General features: G+C 34.9%; 1 protein-coding gene across 1 annotated transcript in view; it reads left to right on the top strand.

Moving 5' to 3' along the window:
* Positions 1-10,722, top strand: part of LOC108969103 — a 40,528-nt gene extending 29,806 nt beyond the window's left edge. The window contains exon 2 of the mRNA XM_018933624.1: positions 8,587-10,722. Coding sequence (XP_018789169.1) covers positions 8,587-9,770 — 1,184 coding nt within the window. The 3' untranslated portion in view covers positions 9,771-10,722. The remainder of the gene's footprint in view (positions 1-8,586) is intronic.
* The last annotated feature ends 466 nt before the right edge of the window (positions 10,723-11,188 follow it).

Below are 11,188 nucleotides of genomic sequence, written 5' to 3'. Positions count from 1 at the left end.
AAAAATATTAAAATTGAATTATAAATAAAAAATCATAAAATCATATTTAAAGCCCACTGTCCTGTTTTTTGAGATTTTGTTTTTGTGAGAAATCAAAGGCATAAAAAATGTATCAGTTATCACGACGACACAATCACGCTACCAACGGCATAAAAACAAGTGTAATAAATTTCCGAAAACTTTATTTCTCAAAAAAAAAAAATAAAAATATTTTCAAAAGTAAGAGGCTTAAGGAAGAAATTCGGCGGATTTTAGGGGCAGCAGCGCAGCTAAATGCATTGTCTGCATTTTAGCGGCGTTTAAGGAAATCTGAAAGAAAGCGTGGAAACACCTGTAAAGGATAAAGTCACGTTGCATAAAAGCAACATCAAAAACAATAACAAAAAATACCGAAAAGATAGAAACAAAAATCTAATAAAAAACAAGAAAATATCAAATAAAAAAATTAGAAAAAAAACTAATACAAAAATATAAAAAAGAAATAATAATAATAAGAAACCAAACCAATACAGTGAAAAACTCAGGCTTGGAGGGAGCGAGGCATGAAAAAGATAAACAGATTTCCGGAGAACACCTCAGCGGCAAATAAATAATCTGAAAGTGTCACAGCAATCAAAAAAGAAATAAAAAAAAATATGAAAAAAAAACATATTTCTGAAAAAAAAATATACAAAAATCACAGTAAATGAAAAAGTAGCACAAAAAAAACTAATAATTACACAATATGAGTCGCGTTGCAAGATTTTTTCCATCATTTTTTTCAAAGGAATCAAAATTATACGCGTGAATGCTTAATAAAGGAAATGAGCAACCCCCAAGCGCACACAAGTGAATAACACATACATCTATGTATATGTATGTATGTAATAAATATGCGTGTGCCCCTTACTTACCCAAAAACAATAACAGAAAAGTAAAAGATAGCTAGATCTACGATCAAAGTAAAAGTCCATGCGGATTGCAACACAATTTCAAAGGAATTTCCCCGTTCATGCAACAAAAATTTTCACACAAACACAAGCAAACAGCAACAAAGCAAGCACGCTGGCAGGAAAATCCGACGACCTTAAACTAATAGGGGGGAAAAACTGTATTCTACACTTGGAAATTTCACATATGCAACGCTGCTTGCCTCTACAGATGTGCGCAAAGACGAGTGTGTGTGTATGCAACCATATGTGGCACGGCAACAAACAATCGGTGTATAACAAGTGAACACCTTTGCTGACCCTTGAAAACATACATACATAAGTGCGGCTGCATTTACCTGTTGCAACCCAAGCCAATTGAAGAATAACTGAAAGGTGACCTTTTCACACTCGCTTTTAATTTACCGCAAACACACAAGCACACATATATACATACATATGTACACAAACATATTGAAAAAAAAAATTTATTAAATATACATATTTCCTTCATTATTTCTCGTAGACTGCTGTTAGCCGCTTACTGCGCCAGCTTAACTAAAGCACCAAAAAAAAAAAACAGGGTACGAACACTTTTTGTAAGGACAGTAAGCCTCTACTTTCTTATTTTTTTATGTTATATAAATGAAATATGAAGCGAAGAACGATTTTTCTTAAAAAAATATATATTTTTTTTTTTGAAGCCTACAAATGTTTGATGACGGTTTTCAGGTGATAATTTTTAAATAAAAAAAATCGAAATAAAGTTTGAAAAAAAAAAAWTAATACAAAATACTGAAAAATATTTATTAAAAATTCAATTATGTTGCAAATTCAATTTATGTTGCATTAAGTTTAAATTGAAGTTTGCAGCTAAACTACTAAATCTGTCAAAGTGATAGTGACAGATGACAGCTGAAGTGACCACTAAAAAAGTGGCAATATGACAGTTATAAGTATGTAACTTTAAACGAAAAAAATATTCTATAGGAAACATGAGAAAGAATTAGTGAAAGAGTAAAAGAAAGAGACGGAAATATAGAAAGCTGCAGAGAGTAAATTTAACAAATTTTTGTCTCAGGCAAATCTCAAAATTTATCCTCTTTCTTACTTAGCTTTAAAGTGATAAAATTATACTTCAGGAAACATGAGAAAAAGCTAACGAAAGAGTGAAAAAGAGAGAGAGCAAGAAAAATATAGAGACCTGCATAGAGTAAATTTCACAAACTACGCTCTCACGTAAATCTCCAAATGTCATTTGTCAACTGAAAATTATAAACAACAAATTTTCTTAAAGACAGAGTAAAATTGACGATACGACAATAGGAAGGGAGTACGCAAAGTAAGAAAGAAAGAGATACCAGAGGCAGTTTCGAAACAATCAGCTCCCAAAAATGTCAAATCGAACGGACAGCATAAAGAACAAAATGTCTATTTTTGTCATCTGTCAGCTGTCATTTGTCCACATGTTATTTATTGAATGGAGAGAGGAAGAAAGAGTAGGAGAGACAACCTAGGGAGAGCGAAAAACACGAAAGAACAAAACAAACTTGTGCAGAGAGAATGAGAAAGCAATTGTTACTAGTACAGTAGAATACTAGAGTAAGTTTAGTAACCAATTTTCTCTGAAAAGAAGTATAATTGAACCGTCAGCATAAAAAATAAATATTTTATATCTTGCATTTGTTAGCTGACACTTCTCAACATGTTATTTATTGGATGAAGAAAGATATTAGGAGAGAGTCTGAGAAGAGCTTAAATATGAAGGAGGAAACAGAGGTGGACAGAAAGCAAATAAGAGAGAAAGCAAGTAAGACAATATTCACAATTGATTCTCCAACAAAAATTTCAAATGAAATTGTTAGCATGAGATAAAAATTATTCATTCTTCAAATAGCACAAAATGGGCTTAAAATTATTAGCTAAAAATATGAAAACTTTGAAATACAGTTGAACTTCGAATTCGAACTTCTATAGTTCGAAGTTCTCCATAACTCCAAATCTCTAATTGGCAATAGAAATCAAATTTCATGCAAATTTCCTACAATAACACGAAGTTTTTTTTTTTTTTTTTTTTTTGTGGATTATGGATTTTCGAGTTAAGGAAGTTCAAATGTCTTTATACTCATATAAATTTTGAATAAAGTATTTGAAAAATTAAAAAAAGTAATAAATAAAATAAATCACTTACCGAAAAAATTTACGAAGATGTTGAATAATTTCAATCAAACTGAAAGTAGAAAAAGAAATAATATTTAAAACAATTTCTAATTTAGTTCACAAAAAATGTAAAAAAACAAAATATTTGCGATTTCTCCCGCACAAAATTGTTATACTATATATACACACTCCTGTGCTGCGTGTAGCGCTAATCTTCGTTTATAGAAAAATCTGTAGCATCATTTTGCTGTTATTTTTACTTTTCATCGTGAGACTTTTAGTCACAACAGCGGCGATTCTTAGTGATTTTCCCTTGCGCATTGACTTCGCCAATAGGTTATCAGCGCAAGTGGCATTCGCACTCATGCACGAAGTATTTTGCCTGTCAGATGGTAGCGTATGGTGGCGGCGATTGCCAGATTAGTGAGATGGACTCGGACGCACGTTCCTGACGTGACTGATAAAGCCGAGTAATATTTCACATATTTGGTACTTTATTTATTTCGATTAATTTTTATTTCTATTTTATATTCTGCTTCATGAGACATGTGTTGCAATTATGAGTAAACAAATGAATATAATAGCTAATTATTTAGAACTTCGCTTATCAGTCGGGTGGCGTTGTGTTGGCCTTCACTATTATGAATGAATTGAATTGTAGTGAATGCGCGACGGATGCTGTGAGTACGTTAGACGCGTCATTTGGGTGTGTAGAGCAAGTGTGAAAGTGCTTAGTATTGAAAGAAAAAAAATCACTAAAATCTTTTGATGATTTTAAGTGCTCGTAAAATGTTGGAAAAAAGTAGAAATATATTTTTTCCGAGTAATTATTATCACTTTTTTGAATACTGAAATTCTATACGCAAATGTCGTCATATTTTCCCTATTTCTGCTGTTAGTGCGCTGTTGTTAACTAAAAAGCGCTTAGCACTAAGTAAATGCTTTTTACTAGCAGAATATATTGCGTGTTCTCTATATATGTATGTATATATAAATACATAAAAATAATATGTAGTAAATAAAAGTATTTATCAATTTCATGATCAGCTGCATTAGCAATCTTAAAATATAAACTTAATTATTCAAAACGTTTAAATTTTATTATAAACAACGCAAAACTGTAAGATCATGCATTTTACATGTTTTTCTTTAAAAAAAATTTGAACCGGTTCGAACCGGTTGAAATGGTTATTGCACAATTTGGGCAGCTGTTGTGAAGTAAAAATTAAAAATCCAATAGCAATAAAAAATATTTCAAATTTTTATAATCAGTAGCATTAAACTATACTCCGGACCAACTAAAATAGTAAAAAAAATTTATTAACACTTCAAAACTACCAGATCATGCATTTTACGTGTTTTTCTACAAATAAAACTTAAACCGGTTCGAACCGGTTGAAACGGTTGTTTTACAAATTTACTGTTTTTTTCTAAATAATTACCAAAAAATGTGTATTAGTAGTAATTTTTCACATATTAGCTTTAAAACCTTCATTACTTCAGCTAAAATTTTAAGTGTACTAAATGCATTAAATATTATATATGTATGTATCAAATTTTATTTAATTAAAGTCAAGAGATATAATAATCGCAGTTCTCGAAACATTTGAAATATTCAAAAGTCAGTTTTACGCATAAAAAAAATTCGTGGAATATTTTTGTTTCTTTTTATTTACACTTGCTCGCGACACAAGCAATTTATTGGGATTTCATTTTAATTTGAGGTTGTGGGTCAAGCTAATAACAATAAAGCTGACACACATACAAATGCGCAATATACGCAACTGTTTTCGCTGTTTTTATTACATTTGCCCCGCATACATGTTTACAGCGTTCAGCAAAACAGCTTTACAGTAAAAATATAAACAAACAAAAAGTCCCGCAAGTGAGTCAGTCGGCGAGTGCCGCACTTCAAATTAAAACAGTTGTATTTTAATAATGTTATTTAAAACAATAACAATTAAACGAAGTACGGTACTAGGCGGCAGGCAGCACCGCAAAACCAAAGCGCAAGTGAGTCAAAGGTTGGATGGGCTCAACCAGAACACCCCCAGCGTCCCATGAGGCGGCCAAGGGGGATTTCATATACATATACAATTATTGATTGATTGATTGATGCAATATGCAGCTAATTATTGGAAATTATAGCAGTAAACAAAGTAAATATGGCACAGCAAATGTTCTAGATTAAAACTGTAATTAATACAACAACGTGCTACTTGCTGAAGCAGGTTCGTTGAAAGTGTTGCAGCGGAGTAAAAACGATAGCTTTAATATGCATACATACACATACATATGCTTACAAATGTAAATATGTGCGCACATACAAACATAAAAAGCCACACACACGCATGCGCTGCTATAAATGGTCGGCATTCGTCTGTCGGCGACTACTGTCGAACGACGTGTCGCGGCTTCTTGGTCATTGCCTCAATTTACGTTGCGATTTGACATTTTTGTGTGGTTTTTGCTGTTGTTGTACAACCAATACAGGCAGGTTTTGCATAAATTGTAAGGCATGCGTCAGCGCATTTGCGTTTTTATTGATTCGCTAATAAATATTCAACCTTTTAAATGTTTAATTCTGTAGCATGTGTTAGTGTGTGTGTGTGTGCTGATTAGCGGTTCAGCATACTGACACACTGCTGGAGGTGGGTCGTTGCGTGCACTGTGCGCGGAGCCTGATTGCGAGGCTGGTTTTGAAATTTTGCGGTTTGTGATTTTGGTAACTTTCGTTTCGTTTCGCACATATTTGCTAAAAGGTTTAATTTCGAAATAAGCCAATCAACTTTTGAAATGAAAACAATGATGTTTAAACCCAATTTTTTATAAATATATCATTTTTCGAGTGGCATACGCTTTTACGTGCTTAAAAACAGAAAATTCTGTGAAACGGTTCGAACCGGTTGAATCGGTTATGAAACGGTTCATAACTTTTTGCGCACAAAACGCTTTAATAGTGGATAATATGTTAAAATAGTAAAAAAAATTAGAGATTAGAGAAATAAAACTAACGAAAACTCAATTTTAGCTAAATACTAAATATTTGCAATAAATATATACTTTTAACAAGCTAATTGCTTCAAAATCATTAACTTTACTTATGTATAAATACTGCAATTAGCAACAAATAATGGGTAGATAGGCGCAGCGCAAAAAGTGCGAGCAACGCCCCTCGGTTGAACATCAATGGGTGCAGCTGGCAGCTAAATTACACTCAACAAGTTACACCTGTTCCTGCAAAACTGTATTTGCATATGCATTTAATGCCGAAATTTGTATAAACCCATCACCACGGCCCTATCAGTTTCATTAATATGCTTTCAGTTTGGTATTTTTTTTATTGTTGTATTTCTAAAGTGAGTAAAATAATTTTGAACTGCAAAAAATTTGCATGCCAAACACATTATCCTTAATTGCGACTGAGCCGCTTGTGGAGACTACATAAACTAAATGTATGTGTGTATATAAAAGTCGTGTGGAGTTAAGCAAGTTTTAAAGCAAGCGCTTGGGAACATTTTTGAAAAAGTTTTTTGAGAATTTTTTTGCACCTTGCAAACCTGCCTTCGAGCACTTTCAGTTGTGGGCTTCCACGAATTGATACAGTTTTTGTTTTTTGTGGAGGTTGTTGGCTTCCCTGTGGTGAACTTGAAAACTCATCGCTGCCACATTGCAATAACAGTATGCACATGAATTTACAAATATACCAGCACATGTTAAATACAATTGTGTACTGAGTTGCGACGGCGGCTGGCTTATTACGGAGAGTTGAAAAATTTGTTTTTATTTTTGGTAGTATCAGGTTTACATATGGATAACATAATCTGTTCACAGTTTCGAAAACGTATAGCACAGAAAAAATTTGGAAATTAAGTGTTTTGACTTTCGAAATATGCACATAAAAAATTTAATATTTTGACCTTCTCAACGTTAAGAATAAGCGAACCGGTTGAATCGGTTATGAAAAGGTTTTTATTCTTTTGGAATTTTAGTTCCTCCAGCAACTAAAAAATAAAAATTTCCTTTAAAAAAACCTTGTTGTGGTAAAAAATATATAAAATATTTTAATAACGTAGTCACAGCGCAATTAGAATTCGGTATTGTGTTTTTCATTAATTTCACTAAAATTAGGCGAACCGGTTGAATCGGTTATGAAACGGTTTTTTCTGATACATAATTATTTTGCTAAACTTGTTGAATATTACAGCAATATAATTTCGCATAATGAAAATTATCGCTAAAATACTAGCAAGTATTGACATTTTTTTTTTTTTTTGTTGTCTACAGTCATATATATCTATCAAAACTCTTCGGGAACTACCGTAATTAAGCCAAAATAGCAAATTTTATTGTGAATTTATTTTTTAAATTTAATTAATATATTTTAAACCCGTTTCAATGCTCGAATAGTTTCTAGGCGACTTTCAACGGAAATGTGACTTTTACGGCCTATATTTTGGCTTCGTTTAAGTGCAAATCGCCATAACAGAAATTATTTTGAGCATCACTGGCGCTTCGCTAAAGTGAGAGTGACGGAAATGACGACCCACAATTTCCTGCTGGCTCAGCTTATATAAATATAGAAATCGGAATCTTGTCTTAATTAAAATAATAAAAAAATTATAATTAAATCTCGTTGTTTTAACAGATTTGTTGCACAAACAGGTTTCAGGTGTAATTACATCTGTTATATAATTATATTTTATAATAAAATATATGTAACTATTATAATAAAACAAATTAAAACAAATTATCGCACAGACCGTTCCACCGCCTGCTTGGTGTGAATTGTAAATGAGCCGTCACCTGCTAAGCTCGAACGCTTAGCAGCACGTTAAATAACGCATTAATTCTTCGTTTGCCGCCGACACCGCGCCGGCACCAAGTAGTCAAGCAGCCAAACTGTTAATGGCTCATAGCGCCCGTTTAATAGACGAATCGCTAGCGTGCTGCTGGCACGTCGTTAAGCGGGAGTTAAATAGTTGTGGCTTTGAGTCACGGCCAAGCCCTGAAAGCGCAGACGTTAACGCGCACGACGACGACGAATCAGCAAACGCGTTCGGTCAGCTATATAACGATTAAATTTATTGCTTGGGATTTTTAATTGTAAAACGTTTTGTGTTTTTTTGGGCTCCCGCAAGCTGCGCGCCGATTAACTTGTATTGTTGTCATACGAAAAATAAACAACGCAGATTAACGGCGCACGGCATGCCTTGCTTTGATAGTAATGTATGCGCAGACGCGTAGGCGGCGCAAACTTGTTTCGAGACGGAATTATTTCCATTGTTTATTTCTAGTATTTGCCTGGAGGCAGTTTCACTATTTCTAGCTTTGGAGTTTTATCTTTTGTTGTCTGCTCGACAACGAAATAATTAAGTTATGCAAATTGCTGTCGCAGCCAATGTGAGAGCCCAATTTATTAACGTTTAGTAATTTATTAGTTACTAGGATTTAAGTTTTTGCAAAACAAAGCTTTGACTTGACTAATTTTTAACTTTTCTATTTCTTTACCCAACAGGTTCACCCAATTCCAACGATCGCGATGCTGGCTTCTGCTCCGGCAGTTCTGAGGGCGGCGACGATCTCGACCGCATGGAGCATGCGCGCCTCGAAAGCAGCAGCAGTCCTACCAGCCCCACCGATGCGACAACAGAGCCCTCCGAGGATTCCGTTGAAGTCAAAGTCACGCCAATTGCGCTCGTGCGCAATAAACGTAAAAGTTCGGAACCCTCTAAGGTGGTTGATGCAAGCGCGACGTCTGTTGCGACGGGCGCGCATGTGCCTGCACTCGCCACGGCGCCATTGAAGAAACGTATACGTTATACCTCGACGACAGATTCGGCAGTGGTGTTGACTCCGCCAGCGCTTGCGACACCGCCACTACCGCACGGCATCTGGGATCCTAGTCAAGTATTACCTCATGAATTGATGCCAAATCCAGCGCAGGTGTTCGTGCGACATCCGGGCGTCACGACACTGCACCGCATACCAGCCGCCACCGTCGAAGAGCAATTGGAGCCGCTAGCGCTAGTTGCCAAGAAACCGACCCCCTCAACTAGTGTTAAGGTTGACTGCGAGCAAGCGCATACATATGCGCACGCGCCCACCAAGTGCACGCCTGCCAGCGAAGGGTCGGCGCCGTCCGTTTATGTGCCGAAGAAGCAACAGGCAACCGCAAATAGTCAACTAAAGTTTCATGTCAACAGCGAGTCCGTACCGCTGGCGTTAACGACGAGCGCGCATCACTTGAACGTTGCGCGGGATGAGCATGCGCAGCAACAACATGCAAGCGCTAATGGCAGCGCGTTGCAATACAATAAACCCGGCAGCGCAGCGGATGAGACGCCCAGCGGTAGCGGCGGCAGTATTGGTAGTGGCAGCGCGCGTCCGCAACAACGTAACTATAAGAATATGACACGCGAAAGACGTATCGAGGCGAATGCGCGCGAACGCACGCGCGTGCATACCATTTCCGCGGCATATGAGACGCTGCGACGCGCTGTGCCTTCCTATTCGAATGCGCAGAAACTGTCAAAGCTTTCGGTGCTGCGCATCGCTTGTTCCTACATTTTGACATTGAGCCGCATGGCTGGTGAGGATTACAGCGCTGATGGTTCCGAGCCATCGCTGGCCGATTGCTTCGATGCGGTCACCGAAACCATACAGACTGAGGGCAAGATCAGAAAGAAAAAGGACGAATAGGCGCTAAGCGGGGATAAAGTGAAAGCTAGTTAGCAAGCAGGTTTCAATAGTGCGTTTAGCACATAAGACTTTATTTTTAGACTTGCTGATTTTCCTACTGAGCAATTAAGTAAATCAATAAATTAAAAAAAAAAATAAATATTGTGACTGAAGCTTTTAAGCACTGGCGCTTAAATGCGTACGAAGCTTTTGCGTGTGCGAAGTGAAAGCTCAACTGTGTGAGCAAGTGTAATAAAGCTTTAAAAGCGTTGATATGGCTTACAAAAAACGATCAGTTAATACTAGTATGGCATGCGAACGACGAAAGCTCGCATGAAAGCTCAATCGATTTGATATTAACTAAGTAATAATTATTTTGATAAGTGCGTGATGTGATGAGTCTTTCGGCAATAAGAAATTGTATAAAAAAGAGGTTAAACATTTAAGAAAATTTTTGTAATTTTATTTGTATGGAGAAAGCGCAAAGCAGAGTGATGTAGGAGAGAGAGAAAGAGAGAGTTGTTTGTCGAAAAACATAAACATGATAAAAAAATAAAAGGAAAAACAAAAACAGTACAAAAATTTAGCGGTAAACTAAAGTAAGCGAAAAGCGCGCAATATTAGGTGCGGCATAACGGTTTTGAGTCTTCGTGCAAAAAACAAATATTAAAAAAATTAAAAAAAAAATGTAAAAAAAAAATAATAAAAATTATTTTAATTCTTAAATTTCATTTTATGTAATAATGACTAGTAATTTGAATAGAATCTGCAACATTTTTTAATAAATAAAGTACCGTTAAAAAGGCGTTTCGCTTGCTTCTTAGGAAAACATGAATAAAATCGCTCAATTACCGCCAAGACAATAATTGTAAATTAATGGTAAATAATCGAAACACAAATCATAATAATTTTAAACAATTTTACAACAACAAGAACACATTCGAGTGACAATAACTATATTATAAAAATTATAAAAAAAAAACTACAAAAATTCAAAACATTGTCTCAATAAAGTTTTCAAAAGCTCCTACATATGTGTTTATAAAATTTCAACTCTACTCTGTATTTATTATATTATATAACAGCAATGGCTCTTTCGCTCTTGTACAAATTAATGTAATTGTTGCATGCAACCACACTACACATATGTTCACTACTACATATATACATATATATATATATATAGAAATAGTTTTAAAGATATTTATGTCGCTCTAGCAACCCTAAATCAAGCTATATATATTATATAACTTTTATGTATGTACTATGTAATGTTAGATTTACGAGAAAAAATCCTATTGCTACTTTTTTGTGAAAATAAGCTGCAAAGAAATTTTACTCTAATAATTAATATATTTAATATTTAACTGTAATCTCATTGTTTTTAGTCTCTAAGTTGAAGTGCCATAAAATGTGTTGAGAGAAGAGCGAGCAAAACA

This window comes from Bactrocera latifrons, unplaced genomic scaffold, assembly GCF_001853355.1.
Source record: "Bactrocera latifrons isolate USDA-ARS-PBARC rearing strain unplaced genomic scaffold, ASM185335v1 scaffold_24, whole genome shotgun sequence".
NCBI lineage: Eukaryota > Metazoa > Arthropoda > Insecta > Diptera > Tephritidae > Bactrocera > Bactrocera latifrons.
The sequence above is the reverse complement of the archived record's forward strand: the minus strand, read 5'-3'. Positions and strand labels throughout refer to the sequence as shown.